The sequence below is a fragment of the Neomonachus schauinslandi genome, chromosome 2 (assembly GCF_002201575.2).
Source record: "Neomonachus schauinslandi chromosome 2, ASM220157v2, whole genome shotgun sequence".
NCBI classification, from domain to species: domain Eukaryota; kingdom Metazoa; phylum Chordata; class Mammalia; order Carnivora; family Phocidae; genus Neomonachus; species Neomonachus schauinslandi.
Genome location: NC_058404.1, coordinates 122057960 through 122079879, shown reverse-complemented (window position 1 = coordinate 122079879; position 21920 = coordinate 122057960). Strand labels below are relative to the sequence as shown.

General features: G+C 35.1%; 1 protein-coding gene across 1 annotated transcript in view; it reads left to right on the top strand.

Annotated features, from left to right (window-relative positions):
• Positions 1–111: 111 nt before the first annotated feature.
• Positions 112–21920, top strand: part of LOC110572140 (microsomal triglyceride transfer protein) — a 56342-nt gene continuing 34533 nt past the window's right edge. Inside the window, exons 1-5 of the mRNA XM_044912666.1 lie at positions 112–151; positions 415–480; positions 10463–10620; positions 15891–16078; positions 17376–17519. Coding sequence (XP_044768601.1) covers positions 10560–10620; positions 15891–16078; positions 17376–17519 — 393 coding nt within the window. The 5' untranslated portion in view covers positions 112–151; positions 415–480; positions 10463–10559. The remainder of the gene's footprint in view (positions 152–414; positions 481–10462; positions 10621–15890; positions 16079–17375; positions 17520–21920) is intronic.

Below are 21920 nucleotides of genomic sequence, written 5' to 3'. Positions count from 1 at the left end.
TTAAATGCGAAAGAGTGATGGAGAGCTCTTTAATTCTCTACTGGAGTTGATAGGAAAGCGTATAGCTACGCCTAAACTATAATGTATACGGAAGAAGGTTGTCAGTATCACATGATTTCACACAACTCAAATGGAAAATCAAATTTAAAGAGTGAGTCAAATTCCCAATAAGATGCATTTAAATCTAGAATGTTTAAAAATTTTTTCTTCATTATAGTCATAAGTCTTACTCTGCATTCCTTGAACTATTTTTCTTATGCTGTTTTGCAAAACATTATGTGACATTTCATTGTTTATAATACGTGACCTTATATGATCTTTTTGCTATATATAGACCAAGTCAACTGAGGGAGAACTGAAACATAATCTAGTAGACTGTCATTTTTAGCTTTTGTTTTATCCTACTTCTAATAGGTGATTATTGCAGAATTTGAAGATAAGAATGAGATTTCAATGGATGAATAGAAGACTGCCATATTGGTACGGAAAGAATTGTGAAGTAAATTATTCTTGATATTTGAACATGTTTAAACGCTTTAATGAATAGAAAATTAAATTCAGAATTTGAGTTCTCTAGTCACAAAACTGAAGTAATTCTTGCTTTAAACCCTCAAATTTTACTTGAAAAACTATGTCAGCTATAACACAGTTGTGGATCACTCCTTGTTTCTTCCTCATCTTAAATCTAAAAGATCTCTTAACTGAACATTGACAACAAAGTGTGGATCCATTTCTGATGTTAGTAGGGCATCTTTTTTTCAGCTGCCTCTATATGAGGGCAAAGAGTAGCTGAGTGAGGATTAGTAATTGGATATGTAGTCCTTCACATGTAGGTCATTAAACTCAGGCTGGCATAGTGACGGGCCAAATTTTTCAACAGCTGTTCAGTGCCTCTCAGGATTCTGTTTATGAGTAATAATATATTTTTTCAGTGTTAATATTTGGCATCCTTATATATTTAAAGCAGAATTTTTAAAGTTACCTTAAAAACCCTCATATTGTCATGGTGGAGTCAATAAGTTTTCTTTTGACATAGCCATTTTAACTTTACAGTCATGTGGTGCAAAAATTTAAGTGATTCTACTATGAATACAAAGCAAGCACCGAAAAAGTGCCAGCAAAAATGGTGAGGGGGGGGATTTAATCAGAAATTGAAGCATAATATAGAAAGTAAAGGAAGTAAATTCATGATATGAAATAATCTTCATTGATTTATAAAATTCATGTATTTGTTTTTGTGACACATTTATTGAGTTCATGTTTTTGTCTTAGTACTGTTCATACAGAGATAACTAAATCATAATCTGGCCTTGTAAGGAATCCATAGACTAGTGGGAAAGCTAGTCCTAAGACCTATACAACATACAATGTGCTTGAGATGCCTATGCATGAAAAGGAGCAACTAAATGCTCTTGGAGACAGGGGATATAGTTTTAGAAATTGAATAATTTTGCTCCATCTTGGAAAGTAAGTGTTTTTCCAGATATCAAGAGAGAAAGGTATTCAAAATATTGGGAGCTATAAAAGCAAAGACATGTCATAATTTGGCACATGATTGAAAAGCTGTGGGTAGGATGAAGAAAAAGGAGGAAAGAATAACCTTAAGGGTTTTTTAATTTGGACAACTATAGGAATGCAATTATGTTAACTGGGTCATTTAGGGAATAGTGGGAGAAAATTAGGTTTTGAAAAAATAGTTTGATATTGAATATGTGGGTTCTGGGGAGTATGTAGGATAACTGAGTAGAAACAGATTTAGAAATCATCAGTACATATTTAGTGGTTTAAGCCAAAATAAGACTGAAATCAAAGAGATACTAGTTTATGGGTTGCAAACCTATAATGTCTATGAGGATAGAAGGTAACAAATGAGAGAAACTATCTCGGAGAAAAGTATCACAAACCTGAGAGACTATTCTCTGTTTAGTCAGGGCACAGGTTCCAAGAAGGAATATGGGCTTCATTACACGAGATCTCAATTTTTAAAGAGCAGCCAGGAAACTGGATTTTTATGTGAAATCTGGTTTTTAAGCGTTGGCAACTATTTTGTTCATTTTTTTAAATAGTGAGCAGGCTAAACAAAACATGTGGACCACAATCAGATAATTGGCAGCCAGTTGGTTAAGTTGGACTATTTGTAGGGTGGGAAAGGGGCTCAGATAGAACCAGAATTTTGTAACAACAACAACAAAATGGTAATAAATACAGTTATGAGCTCCTCCAAATGTTTGGCCTGGGAACATTGGGCAGTCATCACAAATTGCATTATTTTAAGCCTAGTTCTGTTATTTCATTAAGTCTAAGAGTGTCCTTCAGCAAGCTGGGAGTGGTAAGGTGTGGGAATAGACTAATGATTGTGAGTACATTAATTTCAGGCCAAGAAAGCAAAACAAATTAGTTTTTAAATTAGTTGAAAGTTATCTAAAAGGCAGAATCAACATATTGTAATCATTTCAACTTGTATCTTGATTGATTTAAAAAATATAGGAAAAGCTTAAAACTTGAAAAAATATAACTTACCCCCCTCCCCAATTAATACATGAATATTGAAGCTCTATGAAGATAATTATGGAGGCATTATAGTCTGAATCTCCTCATAAAAACAGGTAGAACATCTTGGATAGCAAAACAATAATAATAACAAATATAGACCATGGGTATAACATAACTAAGTGAAAAAGAATCCTCATAATATGAGCAGGTGGGAACAAACTGTCAACTTAGTACCAGTATCTGGGTAGGAGGAAACAGTGGGAAGACAACAGAGCATCTGAAGGCCATGAGAATGGGAGGACCCCCAAACTGCCAGTAGGTATTCACTGAAAAGCAAGGGAGATGAATATGAGATCAGGAGCAAAACTGGCTGGCTGTAATATCAGGGTGAGTACAAAGGGAGGAGCAGGAAGGTCTGAAAGTGCTGGAGAGATATGGAGCTTATGAACTCATAAAACTTAATAAACCTGAGCTCCCTTACTGGACAAAGCCCAACACTAAGGAGAAACTTCTGGGAGTAGAATCCAAATTGAACAGGACAGGGACAATAGAAGCAAAGAAAAATGCAGGTCCAAATAAAAGTGGGAGAGAGGAGACAGAGCTCAGAAATGACAATGATACATAGGTGTCATTGTATGAAAACATGAGAAAAGGAAGCTTTAGAATCATGAGGCTAGAAAGTTATTATACCCACCCCTCCCTCTTAAAGGTAAAGAATAACTTATTTAGCTTAAAAATATACCACAAGAAGGATTACAGTTGAATCCTTTTTAAGTTGTTATAGTAAAATATGAAATAGAGAAAAAAGCATATGAAAACTATAACCCAGTATTTCAAACCAAGAGAAAAATTTTTTTTAATGATAGAAGATAGAACAACATAAAACAACAACAAAGAACTAAAAACCTCAGAAATAAAGTGGAGAAAAGAAGATTTGAAGAGGAGTGACAGAACTCAGAAAAGAATACAAAATATAAAAAGTACACCTATATATTCGACCATCTTACTGGGAGTCTTAGTGCAATAAGATAAGAAAAGGAAATAGCTTTCTTAGAGACTACTAGAATAATATATACCAACAAATTGGAAAACCTAGAAGAAATTGATAAATTCATAGAAACACACAATCTTGTAAGACTGAATCATGAAGAAATAGAAAATCTGAATAGACCAGTTATAAGTAATGAAATTGAAGCAGTAATTTAAAGTCTCCAAAAAATAAAAGTCTAGGACCAGAAAACTTCACAGGTGAATTCCACCAAACATTTAAAGAAGAGTTAGCACCTATCCTTCTCAAGTTACTCCATAAAAAATTGAAGAGGGAGGAACACTTCCAAACTCATTTTACGAGGCCAGCATTATCTTGATACCAAAACCAAAGACACCATCAATATTCCTGATGAACACAGATGCAAAAATTCTCAACAAATTATTAGTAAACTGAATTCAACAATACATTAAAAGAATCATAAGTCATGATCAAGTGGGATTTATTCTAGGGATGCAAGGATAATTCAACATCTACAAATAAATGAACGTGATACACCACATTAACAAAACAAAAGGTGAATTATATGATCATCTCAATAGATGCAGAGATTGACAAAATGCAACATCAGTTTATGATAAAAAAAATTCTTAACAAAGTGGGTATAGAAGGAAATGCCTCAATATAAAAAAGGCCACATATGACAAAGTAACAACTAACATCATACTTAATGTGAAAAACTGAAAACTTCCCTCTAAGATCAGGAACAAGATAAGGATGTCCACTGTCACCACTTTTATTCAACATAGTACTGGAAGTCCTAACCACAGTAATCAGACAAGAAAAAGAAATAAAAGGCATCTGGATTGGTAAGGAAGAAGAAAAATGTCACAACTTGCAGATATGATACTATATATAGAAAACCCTAAAGGCTTTATTTACCAAAAAAACCATTAGAACTATTAAATGACTTCAGTAAAGTTGCAGGATAATATACAGAAACCTGTTGCATTTTGTAACTAATAACTATCTGAGAAATTAAGACAATCCCATTTATTATTGCATCAAAAATAAGATATCTAGGAATAAATTTAACCAATGAGGTGAAAGACCTGTATTTGAAACACTGTAAGACATTGATGGAAGAAATTGAAGATGACGCAGATAAGTACATATACCATGCTCCTGGATTGGAAGACTTAATATCATTAAAATGCCCATACTACCAAAAGCAATTTACAGATTCATTGCAATCCCCACTGAAATACCAAGGGCATTTTGCACAGAACTAGAACAAGTAATTCTTATATTTGTATGGAACCCCAAAAGATCCTGAATAGCCAAAGCAATCTTGAGATTGCATATATAGTAAATTAATTTATAACAAAGGAGGCAAAAATATTCAATGGTGAAAAAACAGTCTCTTCCATAAATGGTGTTGGGAAAACTGGACCACTATCTTACACTATATACAAAATAAATTCAAAATAGACTAAAGGTTTGGATATAAGTCCTGAAACCATAAAACTCCTGAAAGAAAACATAGGCAATAAGCTTTTGGACATCAATCTTAACTACTTTTTTGGGACCAGTGTCCTAGTCCAAGGGCAACAGAAACTAAAAAAAAACAAACAAACCAAATGGGATTATATTGAACTAAAAAGATTTTGCACAGTAGCCTGATGAAATGTATTTCGTAAATAATAAGACTTGGAAGTTGAAATTAGTCCTTGATCCATATGCTGCAGAATGGATATTGTGTTAATGGGCATGAAAAAAACATGTATCTCATTGTATGTCCCCATCAGAGCTCTTGGGTGACCAGGTGCATTGTCAATGAGCAATAATATTTTGAAAGGAAGTCTCTTCCGAGCAGTAGGTCTCAACAGTGGACTTAAAATATTTAGTAGACCATGTTATAAACAGATAAACAGATGTGCTATCATCCAGGCTTTGTTGTTTCACTGATAGAGCACAGGCAGAGTAGATTTAGCATGATTCTTAGGGGCCCTAAGATTTCCTGAATGGCAAATGAGCATTGGCTTCAACCTAAAGTCACAAGCTGTATTAGAACCTAACAAGACAGTCGGCCTGTCCTTTGAAGATTTGAAGCCAGGCATTGACTTCTCTTTAGCTATAAAATTCCTATATGGCATCTTCTTCTGTTTCTTCCACATTGAAAATCTATTATTTAGTGTAGCCACCTTCATGAATTACTTAGCTAGATCTTCGGGATAACTTGCTGCAGCTTCTACATCAGCACTTGCTGCTTCACCTTGCACTTTTTTGTTATGGAGATGACTCTTTTCTTTAAACTTCATGAACCAACCTCTACTAGCTTCAAACATTTCTTCAAACTTTTATGCTAGCTTCAACTTTATAGCTGCCTCACCTCTCTCACCCTTCAGAGAATTGAGGAGAGTTAGGACCTTGCCCTAGAGTAAGCTTTAGCTTGAGGGAATGTTGTGACTGGTTTGATCTTCTCTCCAGACCTCTCAACCTTTCTTCATACCTGCAAGAAGTCTGATTCACCTTCTTACCACTCTTGTATTCAGGGGACTAGCACTATTAATTTCCTTCAAGAACTTTGCATTCACAAGTTGGCTAATTGTTTGGCACCAGAGGCCTAGCTTTTGGCCTATCTTGGCTTTCAACATGCTTTCCTTACTAAACTTAATCATTTCTAGTTTTTATTTAAAGTGAGGGACTTGTGATTCTTCCTTTCACTTGAACACTTAGAGGCCATTGTAGGGTTATCAACTGGCCTAATTTCAATATTGTGTCTCAGGGAATAAGGAGACCCAAGGAGATGGAGAGAGATGGGGGAATAGCTGGTCAGTGGAGCACTCAGAACACACGCATTTATTTATTAAACTCTCCATCTTATATAGATGTGATTTGTGGTGCCCTAAAACAGTTACAATAGTAACATCAAAGATCACTAATCACAGATCACTATAAAAAATATATTAATAAGGGAGAAGTTTGAAATAGTGCAAGAATTACCAAAATGTGACACAGAGTCATAGAGTGAGCAAATGCTGTTGGAAAAATGGCATCAATTTGATCTTCAAAGCACAATAAAGTGAAGTGCGGTAAAATAAGGTATGCAAGTATCTTAGTTAATAATAATGTATCAATATTGGTTTGTTAAATTAAAAAACCCAAAATAAATCTTACAAATAATGTAAGATAATAATAGGAATAACTGGGTGCAGGCTATATAGGAAATCTCTGGACTGCCTTAGTAATTAAAATCAATCTGATCCAAATTTAAATTTTGTTTTCTTTACAGTAGTCTACTGAAAGAGAGTCATCATTTCTCTCCTTAAATGCTAGAAATTCAGTTTTGTTTTTTTTTTTGTAGCCAAAGATAATGTAAAGTTAGACTACTCTTAGGGAACTGTCAGGTTATGATTGAATCATAAGGATTTGTTGTTGTTGTCAAGTATGTGTATGTGTGGAGGTGGGGGTGAGGGTAAAGTTTATTTAGTAACTTCATTTTGGGAAAATTACTATCCTTTTCGGAGAGCCTTAGATTTCAAATGTTTCAAACCTAAGTCTCAAGTTTATTCTTGTTAAGGAAAGACATTTAGTCTTAGGCACTTAGGTTTTTATTTTTTCAAAGAGAATTCTTAAGGTATACCTTTTAAAATAGTTTATGTATTCTCCTATAATTTTGCCTTGGTATAAAGAGATCCTCACATCATAAGAATATTCTCAACCTAACAGAATTATTTTTTGCAAGACCTCTTGAAAATTCTAACTCCCTCACTGAATTGAAAATGCTATTAGACTTTATTATGACCACTTAGGGGTAACTTGAAGTGTCCTTCTAAATTTTTTTTTCCTATTAATGTCATGTTTTTTTCCCCTAAGAACAGAGTAAGGTGTTCTAATGTTATAAAGACTTTTTTTTCTCTATAGCTATCTTATAGCCTGACTTACTATATCTGGTAGGGTAATACATTTCCTTCCAACCTCTAGTGGGTGAAGTTCATTATCTTCCAATCTATGAAAATGAGTTAACTCCTAATAACCTCTGATACTCAACAGAAACACAACTGCACTTGGGAATTAGTCATTCATCTTTATGTCATAGTCTCTTATTTGTCACCGCAAAATAGTTGTATAGCAGATATGCCACAGTGTCATGTACTACCAATAGAATTTCTTTGCAATAGAATTGTTTTAAAATCTATTATTTTATTTTGACCTGGTTAGCACAGATCAATTTTTCCCCCTGTATGTTCAGCCTGGAACATCTAAACACAGCAGTCAAGTGCTCTGTTAGCCACTGTACAAAATTGTGATGGACTTACTAAAGTTAGTGACAGTCCCAATTAATATTTCTCTGTCATCATTAAGAAATCAATTTTTCCACTTCCTATCTGTAATATTTTTTGAGTAAAGGAGAATAATGATTAGGTTTTAAGGTTTATTTTTCTATATTTCTTAAGTTATTTTCACTAAATTAATCCAAGCCTCATTTTTCTAATATGTAAATTGATTGTCAGGATATAGTACAAAAAATCTAAAGTGCTTAGCATAGTGTATTATACATAGTAATTGTTTCATAGATGGCAGCTCTTGTTATTTTTATACTGTGCAGGGCCCTGTCCTGCTTCACATGCCATGTAAAATAGGTGATGAGTTTGGGGAGATATCTTCCACATATACTACATTTGCTCTACTTGATCAACTGAGCAAGAGAGGAGAATGCCTCTTCTTTGGCAAACAAAATTCACTGAATATGGAAGAGTTTGGCATTCTTATTTTGTTTCTTGTGAAACAGTCTTAAGTCTTTCAAATGTCTTTGTGCAAAGTAAAAGTTATAAGCAAAATATAAAAGGATGATGTTATTTATTACTAACAGAAACAGCCTTCTTTGAACATCCTATGCTGAAATGACTGTTTAATACTGTGATTCATAGAAGCTTTCTAGTCCAAAGCAAATGCTCGAATGAAACAGCATGTATTTTATTAGGCAATACTGATACATCTTTTATTGGTTGGACTCTGGTAAACACTTGACAACAAATGGTACTTTACCCAAAGAGACACGTATCATGCATGCATAGCATAGTCTAACCACAAGTTCTATGTAACTGTGAGCCTCAAATGGAAATACAAAAGACAGTTTTCATAGAATCACATATGAATCAAACCAGTCTTTAATTTAAATATATAAGAATGTAAAGTTTATGTGTCTATAATGGCTTTATATAACTATGTATGTAACGCAGATATTGTGGAGCACATAGAAATTCATTCAAATGTAAAGCAGCAAAGCACTTTCATATTACCTTGTATTTATATTTCCTGTTATTCATAAAAACTTATATTTCTTCAACAAACATTTTTTTTAAGAATGGCCTTTTCTGGGGCGCCTGGGTGGCTCAGTCGTTAAGCGTCTGCCTTCGGCTCAGGTCATGATCCCAGGGTCCTGGGATCGAGTCCGACATCGGGCTCCCTGCTCGGCGGGAAGCCTTCTTCTCCCTCTCCCACTCCCCCTGCTTGTGTTCCTGCTCTCGCTATCTCTCTCTCTCTGTCAAATAAATAAATAAAATCTTTAAAAAAAAAAAAAGAATGGCCTTTTCTGTTTACCCCAGGAAAACTTATTATTTATACTTTTAAGGTGGTAGTCACAGCCAAACATTTTATTTTTGTATAGGTACTTTAGCCATGATTTGTATATGAAACTTAGGATAGTAAATAAAGTTTTAATCTCAATAGATGATAAAGACAAACAATTTTCATCCTTCAGTTCTTTATACAAAAATGTATTTCAAGAGGTAATAATGCTTAACTTGGGAGGTTTAAAAATTTTATATTTCATTTTATGACCCTATTAAGTTGGCTGTTTTTTATCTGGGTTATCTAAAGGATATAAGTTTAGGGTTAGGATTCTAGAAAAGGGTTTTGAGAAAGAGGAGGGAGGATTTAAGAACCCATTTTGTACTTAAACGTGGCTGTAAGTATTTTCAAGTTCATTCAAATAGCCCTTCACCAGTACTTTATTCCCTGACAAAACATCCCCACAGGCACCCCCCACCCACGCCAACCAGCTCATTTTAGTAGGTTTTGCTCATAGCAGGTTTCTCTAGCAGGAGTTTTCAAGGACAAGAGTTGGTTCAGTTAGCATAGTCTTAGCCATACTAGGATATTCACTTTAATTCTAGAGAAATTTCCTAATTAATCTTCTGTAGCAAAAGTGCTAAGGGCTAGAACTCCCCCTCTGATTCTCTTCCTAGAAATGGGATTCAGAAAGCATAGGGGACACCATCTAGACAGTCCAAGGACTCAGACAAGTGTTTCCTGTCATAGAAATAGCTAGAGGTCTACTATAATCTCCTCAATTGGCCTGCTAGGACGTTAATGATAGACAGTGCTGATATGCTACAACCCCATTAATTTCACACATAAAGAGAACCATCTAGTTTTCAAAATGGAAAGCTCTAGCTACTATAACATTATTTTGAAGTGGTTGGTGGTGATACAACTTAAAAATTTAAAAATAAATCCTAAAATTCAGAGTGATTTTTAAATAATAGCATACACATAGTATAAAAAAATTCCAAGATGACCATAAAAGACCTAATAAAATTCAAATACGTTTAGCTTAGTTTGAAAATCCTCACCACCCTCCCACATAAAGTGGCAAAATGTACAGATAAGCACTTAATATAGAATGATGATGACTGTGTATTGAGCAGAAAAGTATCATCACCAGTTTTTCTCAAATGTCCTTCAACACTTCTGAATTTATAAGAAGGCAGACCGGTTTAGCTCTCAAAAGTGAAAATTTTCTTGATTTTCCTTCTTAAGTAAAAAAAATAATAATAATTAAATAGAGTGAGAGACTGAAAACTACAGCCCACCTAAGTTTAATCATTAATAGTGAGTTCTTTGGTGAACTTTGGTCCTCATTTTGGAGTTTGGAATCTGACCTTTCCCCAAAGATAAACATGCTTGTTGCAGGTTCTGAGGAGGGTCACTGCCTCACTGCCATCAGAAGAGTCCACTTTTCAGTGACTCCTGGCTGGGAACTGGATGCATTAGACGGTGGCTAGGCAATATGATTCTCCTCGCCGTGCTTTTTCTCTGCTTCATTTCCTCATATTCAGCTTCTGTTAAAGGTAAGTTTGTGTTTTTGTTAAACTTCAATGTTAATTATTGAGCGAAAAATTGTGTGTGTGTGTGAATAGTGAAAGAGTTCCTAACTAAACCATCTTCAAAACTACATAACTTTGGAATATTCGTGAAGGCATGCCTGGGTTGGAATGGAAACCAATTCAAATTCCTACATATATTAAGAAAACAGAGGTTCCTTTTAGTTTCAGCCCCTTAGACTAATGTGCTCCTTGCTTCAATTTCTCATTCGTGGTCTATTTTTAAAAGGGAGAAAAGAAATGCCTGCTATTGTTACCTGCTGTGGTTGGTCACTCACTGAATGCAGCTCCTTCATTTAAATTGTAAAAGAGGATTTAAAAAAAAAACAGTCTTTAAATTTCCTTCTAGTTGCTTAGCAATGTGACATCAAGAAGAATTAGACCCAATGAAAAAGGCATTTGATTTGCCAAAGAATTATGAATGAAATGGTAAAGCATGCATTTAATTGCATTACCATTCAAAAGTGAGAATTATCATAATTGGTGAATTAAAGAAAATAAAACTACATGGTATAGATTTAAGAAGTAAGACTTATTATCTTTGGATTAATAGTGTTGCTAGTTATAGTTTCTACTTTAAGACACGTGGATTTTAAAAAACACGTATGAATTGATACCTTTCAGAACAAACATATTTTATAAGGGATGGTTTCTAAAAGCTGAATGAAATGTATTAATATGGAATCTTGTTTTAAATCAACGAGAATATAAACAAACTCTTTGGATTTCTAAATATTGCACCTGATGTAAAATAATCACTTTTAGAGTCTCTTAAGAGGACACACTGTAAAAACCAATTGATCTAACATATAACTTAGCATGATAGGGTCCAGTTTTAATAACTATGTACTCTAAGTGATATAAAACAATTCACTTATAAACTTCTGAAACACTTTTGGGATAACTAGCTTTTGATCATAAAATTTGTCTCAAGATTTCTCTTGAGAGACAATCTTTGTTCTTGAAGCAATAAATGCAAGGCTAAATTTAAATTATTTCACATAAGCAAATCACACTTTAGGTTCTTGAACTAAAGATAGTATTTTTCACCAGTTTCTAAAGTGTTTATTATTTAAAAATAGAGTCCTTACTTGGTATTATCTGCCAAATAAATTGTCGAGTGTTTAAAATATGAGGGATTTATACATCATAATATCAAATCTAATACCCTTATATAATTTTGAGAAAAATTATTGAACTGTAGTAGTTATTGTACACTTCTATTTTTTCCCACTCTGTAAAGGAGAAAATTGGATAACTTGATGTTTTCCAATACATGCACTTCTGAAGATTCTAAAACACACACACACACACACACATACACAACAATGACATACAGGAAATACAGCTTAGAACATGACAGATAGCTACAGTTTGTTGTGTATAAGCTCAGTGGCAACTCCAGAGTTTTAGAACCTGAAGCTTATGCAATTTAGGGGCCATTTTTGAGAAAAGATTGCAAAAATATCTTACTTTTGCAAATGTTACTGTAAAAAAAAGATATGGCATGTGTACACATTGCTAGGGTACCCTTCCAAGACCTTGGAAAGAGCTTAGGGGTGTGAGGGCCCCAAAGCTTAAGCATCATTAGCTTCATGCTACAAGCTACTTATGCCAAATGTCATAAATAAAAAGTAGAGGACTTGACAGCTCTCTCTACCTGGATGTGATAACTTTTTGTATTGTGGTACCATGATTTCATTATAGATTCCTTGCCCTCTGTAATGATTGACATCTAAGAAACAAACTACTTGTAAAAGTCTATTTTAAAATCAGGCCATTATAAATTTTGGGATCTCATGTATCACCTCAAAACCCATCTCAAACCTAATTATAAATGCAACTGTTTAGCAAATCCCCAGATCTGGGTGGATTCCGAGTGCAGGTTGGACTGAAGAGAAGTAAGGGTAGGATTAGTATGGACTAGGGTCTACTTAGAAGAGACAGACTGAGTGTGAATGTCCTAAAGACTCTAATTTTCCCTACTTTTTTTCAATTGTATTTTATCATGGTGGATCTATTCTCAGTGCTTTCCTCAGGTTTTCTTTATAGTACTTTTACTTTTCCTAACCCAGGCATGAGTGTTCTATTTAATCTTCTTACCTCTAAACCTGAACTGTCCCTTCGCTTCCAGTCTTTCTCTCAGTCCCTAGCCTGACCTGTACATTTCAGTCCATTCACATTAATCATCTTCCAATCTTTTTCCCTTATCCTTCATCCTACTCTTTTACTTTTTGCCTTATAGTTTTTTGTTGGAATCCTAAATCTCATTACCTATCCTTATCACTATTGCATGTGTCTTTAAATCTCATCTTGAATTTACCTAATTTTGATAAATGCATATTTTAAGATATTTCTTAACAGGTTCAAAACTGAGAGTTTTGTTGCTTTTAAGTCACTTAAAATTTTTAAATGCATTTGAAGAGGTTTTATCTAACCTCAGTTTCAAAAAAATGCCATTTTGCATACTCTATAGAGCAATATCCTAAGAAAGAAATAAGTCAACAGTATAAATAGAATATGCTCCCATTGCGCAGTGTTGCCAGATCTCTGAATAACATAAACAGAGAAATACTTATCAAAGAGGAAAGGATAACAGGGACAATATTACAGCAGTCCACTTATTTGAATCCTTTTAGGTTTTATCTCCTGTTAAAAGAGGTAGGAAAGGGGCACGTGGGTGGTTCAGTTGGTTAAGCATCTGTTGCCTCTTGGTTTTGGCTTAGGTTACGATCTCAGGGTCGTGAGATCAAGCTCCATGCTGGGCTCTGCACTGGGTGTGGAGCCTGCTTAAGATGCTCTCTCTCTCTCTTCCTCTGTCTTTCCCCACTCCCTCTCTATGTCTAAAAAAAAAAAAAAAGGTAGGAAAAAGATCTAGAATGAGGCCTATTTTTTCCGATGCTTTATCACTTCCAAATCACAGTCAAGAACTGATCTATAATATATTGTCTGTTTTCACATTCTTTTGACTGGTAAAGTAAAAGTAAGGAAAAAATGATCAACATGATACTTTGGAAATCTTTGCAATTTAAGAGAGGCTACCTTCCTACAAACTTTTTGTAGTTATTTTAACCAGAAGACATCTTTGTGTAGTCCACAAAACTTGGATCTCAGTAATTTAAACATCAAATTCTGCATTCTATCTGCTATGTTGGGTTGAAAGCAGAGTCAGCTTTTCTCAGCTTGTCATATAATGCTTACCTTTCAGAATTGCTGTGAGGATTAGATAAGACATGTATTTCCTTTATGCCCTCTGTGGAATTTGATAGGCATCATAAAAAGAAGGCTTCTCTGGCCACAATGTCTGTCCTGGCCAGAAAACCAATGTTTGAATTTGTAGCCGTGTCCCCAGTTAAAATGTAGAAGAGGTGGAGGTAGGGGAAGCAAGAGATAGTCACAGACTTTATCTCCTTCAAGGTTTTTTCTGACTTTTTCTGTCTTCTGTATCTTATACCTGAGGTTCTGCCTGATTTGGTGCTTGGACACAGTCTGTTTTTGTATGTGTACTCTTAGATACCTGCCTCCCACACTTCCTTCTCCTGGCTTTCCTAGATTCCTATTTCTTGTCTCCTTATCTCCTTTCTTTGAAGGTTTGTCAGAACATATAACTTCACCATCCAAAACTTTCCAGGGGCTTCCCATCTCACTCAAATTCTAAGTCATGTCCTTGCAAATCTCCCTGTCACCCGTAGGTACCTATCTGACCTCCTCTTTTGTAGTGTCTTTCACTTAATTCCTGCCTCTTTGGCCTCCCTGCTCTTCCTCCATTACACCTACACTGAGCTCTCCCCAGGGCCTTTAAACTTGCTATTACTTCTATGTGTGTGTGTGTGTTGGGGGAGGGGGGCGGTTGGAGGGGAAGGTAAAAGTGTGGGGATAGAGGGGAGAGGAATGCTCCTCCCACAGATACCCATGTGGATAGCCTAAGTAGCTTTTGCCCAGAATATTACCTTCTCAGGAAGGTTTTCCCTCAGCACTCCCATTCCCTTTCTTGTTTCATTTTTCTTCATTAGCATTTCACACTTTGTAATGTACTTATATATTTTTTATTGCCCATCTCCTCCTCATTCAAGTGTAAACTCCACAAAGGCAGATATTTTGTCTGCTTATTAACTACTGTAACCCCAGAGCCTAGAAAAGTGCCTACCACCCAGTAGGTGCTGAGTATATCCTTGCTGAATGTATGAGTGAATCCCTAGCTCTCTCCCTAGGAATGGAAAAGAGTTCAACCTAAAGGTTTAGGTGTGTATAGTAAAGGAAGAGCATGGTCTCTAGAGCCAGACAGCTTGGGTTCAAGTCCTGGCTCTATCGCTAACTGTCTGGGTAACCTTGGGTAAAATGTATAATCTCTATGCCCTTCCCTTTCCTTATCTTTAAAAGGAGACTAATAATGGTACCTACCCCATTAGGTTTGAAAGATTTGATCCTACTCCTTCACATTTCTTTGGGTTAAGTTAAGCTGAATTAGAGAGTGTGTGAACTGCTCCATATATTAATTATTTTGGCTCACTATACTATTTGACATTAAACTGGCCCTGCCATATTAAAGCCTGTACTAAGATTTTATGTAGTAAAACATTATTTTATTCAGGAACAGCTAATTTAAATTTACATATGTGTAGCCTTGAAATGTACCTTTGTGCTAAAAGTTTACTATTGTTAAATAAACTGTAATATATTTACTATAATTAATAGAGTAAATTACAGGGGATAGTCTTTAAATATCCAATTTAAGGAATTGCCCTCTAACCCCTAAAATTACCTTGGCATTGATCTGTTGTACTGAAATGATATCTTAATTACAAATGGTTTGTATTAATTTTGTAAAACAATTCCTGGCTAACCCTTACTTGAAATCATATTCACTATACCTCAATAAAGCTGAGGGGAGAAGAGAAATCATATTCATATAATTAAAAGCAATATGATGACATTTCCTTAAAATATGTTCTATGGTTCAACCAGGGCAATATTTAGATACTCTGATTATTGATTAGGGATACAAACAAAAGTTTTCTGAAATGGAAGCTTATTTGTTTGTTAGTTCTTATTGCTATTCAAGTCTATAATTTCAGCAGATGGAGGATAGAACCATCTTTCATTTAGCAAATATTACTAAGCTCCCACTAGGCACCACTGTGCTAGATGAGGAATGCTTTGAGATGAAGAAAGCACAGTCCCTGGCCTGACAGATACCGTACAACTGAGACTTGATTTGTGTCACAATCTTTATGCAGGTCACACAACTGGTCTCTCATTAAACAATGACCGGCTGTACAAACTCACATATTCCACTGAAGTTTTTCTTGATCGGGGCAAAGGAAAACAACAAGACAGTGTAGGCTACCGAATTTCATCAAATGTGGACGTCATCTTACTCTGGAGGAACCCTGATGGCGATGATGACCAACTGATCCAAATCACAGTAGGTATCTTCTACCAGAAATGCAAAGATTGGATGTCAGCAAAGTCTTTGTGAAGTGTATCATTCAGTGCTTTTGTGCTCTTGGTTATATATCCATTTAGTTTGTTATCTATCACTAAAATATGTAGATCTACAGTTTTGAAGTTTTTGCTAATCAAAAGTGATCTGGTCTTTCCGAGTTGTTGAAACAAGTGAAAGAAGGCATATGCTGGTAAGTAACTATAGCATGATATCCAGTTCTATGTTTTGGATTAATGGGCACATTAAACTAGAATTCATTTGAGATGTTCTAGGTGTGAGAAGTCTAGAATCCATGTGATTTGAAAAACAATTAAGACGACTCTAGTTGAAAGAAGAGATAAATTGGGAGGTCTCAATTTTTCTGAGTTCTTCCATATAACAAATAGAATTACCCATGAAGGAGTGAACCTATTCTGTGTTCTTCCTGAGGTAAGAACCAGGTGCTGTCCTGAATGGCAGTGTTTGGTCAGTTATGATAATTTAGATTTATGTGTTGAGAAAGGAGGTCAAATTAGTTGGCCTTTGAGGCCTTGAACTTTCAGTTTTAGTATATGGTGATTCCATATTTGCTTTCAAGGGCCTAAAGGCAATAGATTTCTCTAGTAAAGTCAGTTATTCTTCCACATGTTAGTGTGAAACAGGTACACCGGACCAAGATCTATCTGTTCCCTTATAACTGATAAGAGTTGTTGATAAACTTTATAATGAGGTGTCACTGTAATACGTGTACCAAGTGATCTTTCCTTCTTTGGATGTCTCTTGTGTCTTCCAAGTTGGGTCAAAACTTCATCATCCACCTCTCTGAGCCATTTCTCAGTAGAACAGTAAAGTACTCTACGGAAACCATTAGGTACTTCCTTGTTCAGTAACCAGACTATTCATTTTTAATTTTGTGTGTGTAAGTGAAGTACAATGGGTTAGGATTCCTTTCAAAAAATTGTAAAGAAAGTGAAGAGACCAGGCAGACAGCAACAGTCAACATGAACAAGGAGAGTGACTGACAAAAAAGAGCCACCTTCCAGTCACAATTATTGTAAACCTGAATTCACAGATTTCTTTAAGAATCAGTATTTTTACCTAATTCAAAAACCCAATTTTTGGATACCTTCTCCATTCTTTTAAAGTTAATGGCGAAGTCCTATGAATCATGAATTGAAAAACAACAGAATACCTTATGGACAACCCTGTTTATTGCTTTACCATTTTATTTTCTAAGAGACTGTGATGGAAATAGATATAGCAAGTTTTTCTAACAGGTTTCTTTCCATGATTCCAGATGAAAGATGTAAATGTTGAAAATGTGAATGAGCACAGAGGAGAGAAGAGCATTTTCAAAGGAAAAAACCCACCCAAAATCATAAGAAAAGAAAACTTGGAAGCTTTACAAAGACCTGTGCTCCTTCATCTAGTCCACGGAAAGGTAAAAGTGATTTTGGGGATCCTACATCTTTTTTCTCCTACTTCAAATTTTTCTTCCCTTCAGTAGTTATTATTTTGAGGTAATCATGATATCATTACTTTCGTAGTACATGGAACTTTTTCAAGAACTAATAAGTAGAGATTGCAAACTAAATACTTAAGTAGTAAATCAAGGCATTGAATTCACATATTTTTTAGCCATTTGTTTCTCATTTTTATGAAAATCTTTATAGTAGAATCAAGTATTTGTTTATTGAGAAGCATTCTTAAAAGGTATATTATTAAATTAGGAAGGATTAGAAAGATATTGTAACACACTAGGTCATCACAGGTGATTGTGTACATCATTCAGGAAAGTAGACAAATTATGAGATTAAAATGATCTAATTTAGATTAATGATATTAACTCATGAGAATATCAGTATCTGGCTAATGTACAAAAACTGAAGCTTTTGAAAGGACATGGCATTCCTAAGGTAGAGTTGATTTTTTAAAAAAGCACTTAGAGCTTATTTAAAAACTATGAGTTTCAAAAGCATTTTATATACCAAAGTAATGAATGAACACTATAATATCCATTTGGAAGTTTGCTCAGAGAATTCTATAAGTGTACATTACTTATGATTTTATTATAGTCTATTAAAATGGTCTAAATATGTTTGGAATTGAGACACAATTGTGCTCAGTGAATTACTAGACATTACATATGTGGGCTTATAAAAAGCATAGATATTATATTGACATACATAAAAATGTATCTGTAAAGATGCTCAATTTTAGGTACCAAAGTAGAAAAACAGTAAGAGATCATTAGAGTTAAAATGCTACACATCTCCAAAATGTCTCTAGATTAAAATTTTCTAGATTCAAAATAAAGGTGAAAGCAAATACTTTAAATTATAAATTTCAGACATGTGATGTATTGCTAATAATGATGTGCATTTTTATAGAAAGTACTAAAAAGGGATTCTTGTGTTGTTACTTCTACAATCAAATATGAATCCCCATCTCAAGAATGCCTCTCTTCTCCTTGTCAAAATATTTAGCATGCCCTCAGGCTTTGCTCACAGGCCCTTTCTTTTATAAAGTTTACATCCTCCCAACCAGTTAGAAATAACCACCCCTCTTTAAAACTCTCTTAGCACCTTGTAGCTCACTCATGGACCCTTATCACTATCCTTTTGGTCATTTGCGTTCATTACTAGATTATGGGTTTCAGTAGAGAAAATTCCCATTCCTCTTTATATTCCAGGCCCTCCCTCTCTCCTTCATGCCCTTCCACTCCCTTCCTCCCCAAAGTACCCAGAACCATGCCTTGTACCGACTGACTTGGTGTTCCAGAAGACTTTCCCAGCATTCTCCCAAACCCCATATTCTCCTAGGCTTGTTTCTATTTGGTGTTTATCACAGTATGTTGAAATTCTCTCCTTGTCTGCAGTCAGTATTCAGAGTAAGCTCAGGAGCAGCAATTGTGTCTTTAACTCTGTATATTCAGTGCCTCGCTCACAGTGGGGACTCAATGAATGTAAACTAAAGGAATGAGCATATAAGAATACCTGGGGCTAAAATGAGTTGAACTTTGAAAATGGCTTTGGTTATTGTTTGCTTAATAATAGCTAAATCAGACTGAGCACTTATTGTGCACCAGAGGCCGAAGGTATTACATGAATTATCTCTTCTATCCTCAGGACAGCTCTGGGAAGCATCTTGTAATAGATGAGGAAACCAAAGTTAAGAGCAGTAAAGAAATTTGCCTAGGGTCACACAACTGGCAAGTGGTGGAGGTGGTATTAAAATAGAAGCTCTAATAAAATGCAAAGTTCTGACTTATTTCAGAGGCTAGGTTGGAAACCTCTACATTATACTGTCTTCCAGCTGTAATGATTTGGGGAAGTATCACCTCTTTGGTTGACTTGTAATATTCCTATTTCACCCTTCAATATATCTATTAACTCACTTGATTTTCATATGGCACAACAACATGAAATACTGTCTTTTTCCTCTCTGGCCTTCCAATGTGGAAAGACACTTGAACCCATAAAATATTAGTTGCATTTATAATCTTAATGACAACCTACCATTTTATAGCCCCTTGGGTAGCAGTTGAGTACAAAGTCTTTTGTTACACACACAAAAGGACTCGGTGCCCTCACTGTTCAAAGGCTGGGATGGAGCTGCCACATCATTATTTCGGTGACTCCAACATGCCAATTCTATACGAGCTGTGATTGTAATGATTTACGATAGCCTCAGGTTAAAGTGCACTGTGGTATCTATCAGTGATATGATAAAGTACTCGTTGGAAAAAAAAATATGACCCTGGAGACTAAGAAGCCATGTGGAATTTTCAGCCACATCACTGTCAGAAAGATCATTATTTAAATGATCACTTCAGTTTACTATGAGAGGAATTATGAAAGGAAAGGCTGAACTGCTGATTGGCAGTTTTTTTTAAAAAGTATGTTCTACCCCAGGCTCAAATTAAGTTTTACGGCCCTGAAATTTCTGTGATTTCAGGGATGCTCAGCAGTGTGTGTTTTTTTGTCCTTCCAGAGCCCATGTTTGAAGCTCCTATATTTATTTTATAAAAGAGAGCCCATTAAAACACTCAGATGAATATTTATTGCACATCCTCTTTTTTCCATGCCCACTCATCTTCCCTACATAGGTGTTTGGGCATGGCTCTAGTTTTGTCTACAAATCGTAAGTAAAGTTGGAAACATGACAGTTTCCTGGTTAAGTTGATTAACACTGACAAGCAAAAGATGCATGGATTCTTTTTTGGGCCTGAAATGCTAATCCAATTAATTGGATAATTACCAGATTTCCATTTCTGGTTTTCACTGTCAGTATTGATTAAATTAACCACATGGCTGCTGAGTTGGCGCTTTATTTTGTGTTGTTTCTAGGCATTGATTTGTTCTCTGAATCTGGCAGTGTGGCTCCTTTACACACACTGAACCTCCATAAGAAATATGACACCTTGAAAACCTTCAATTCTTCATATGTTATCTTCTTTTGTCTGTTTTCCAATGTGTCATTGCCTAGCTATACTCTGTTAGATATATATATCAAAGATATATTTAGAGATATAGCTCCAGCTACTTAGATTAAATAAAATGATTAGTCTGTTTGCTGGGATTCTTTTTATTTTTGCTGTTTGGGCCAGTTAATGGAATTTTGCTTTCTCTTATTCTTAAACAATGTATAAATTAAGGGGATGTATAGATGCATTTTTTTTTCCCTAAGGAAGAAATATGAATCCCTACTGATTCCAAGGCAAAATTGGCCCTCAAAATTTGACAGAAAGAGTCACTGCATCGCCTTCTCCACAACTCACCCATCTTCCTCTATGTTTGGTTTCCTTGGGTTTAAGACTTAGTTTGTAACTGGCTGGTGTCCCTGTTGCTTTCCAGAAGCTGTCGGCACTGTGAATTTAGATAAGAGTCCTGTGCTCTCACATATTCAGAGCTCATTTCAGAACTGAATGAAGTAAATCAGCTTTATGGCCTAAATGTAATAAAACTTACTTGGTTCCTGTTGCAAAATAATGAATTTAAGATAATTGCTGTGACAGCCACATGGATTGAACTGCAAAGTTCTGACTTATTTTTTTAATTATTGAGGACCTACTCAATTCTAACAGTTTTGACATTTAGCTAATATGGATACCAGAGCTGTCTTTACTTTGAATCTCATTGGTCTGCACTAAAAGAACAGTATTTAGGCCTCAAAGATAGCAGTCATACATGTGAGGAAAGACAGATTTGTCCACTTTTCTAGTTTTAGGGAAACAATAAAAATTAATAGAAGAATGAAAAAAAAATCTCTTTTTGTCTTCCAGGTTTACATTGTTCAATCTATTAGGGGAAAAAAGTTGCTAACACCATTTTCTTAGAGATCTAGCAGTCAAGATCAAAGCTTGATCCGTGGGCATGGGCCATTGATAAAAGAGCATTTAATCTTTTCTGTAGTCCAAAGATTAAATCAGAGAACTAGGTTTCCTGAAATTTTAAGTAAAACTTTATATAAATACTTCAGGCACAATTTATAGCCTGGAAGGAAAGTGAGGATACTGATGACTGTACAAATATTTTCACCATTTAATGGCTCCTCTTTGCTTTCTGAAGTACTTAAGACTCAGGCCGTAGGCTATGCATATTGCCACTAAGTGAGTCCTTCTGGCTGTGTCTGGGTTTCAGCGATCCACTCATGAACCTTTAGTAATCATGATATCTGGAGATATACTCCCAGAAATTTGAAAAGGAAGTTACACTGTAATTCTGAAAAGGAAAGAAGACCCAGTTTACAAAATAGAACATCAGAAACTCAACCTTGGATCTGAGAAATTGCCAGTGATTTGTTTGGGAATATGATACCATGGATTTTCAGATGCTGAGGT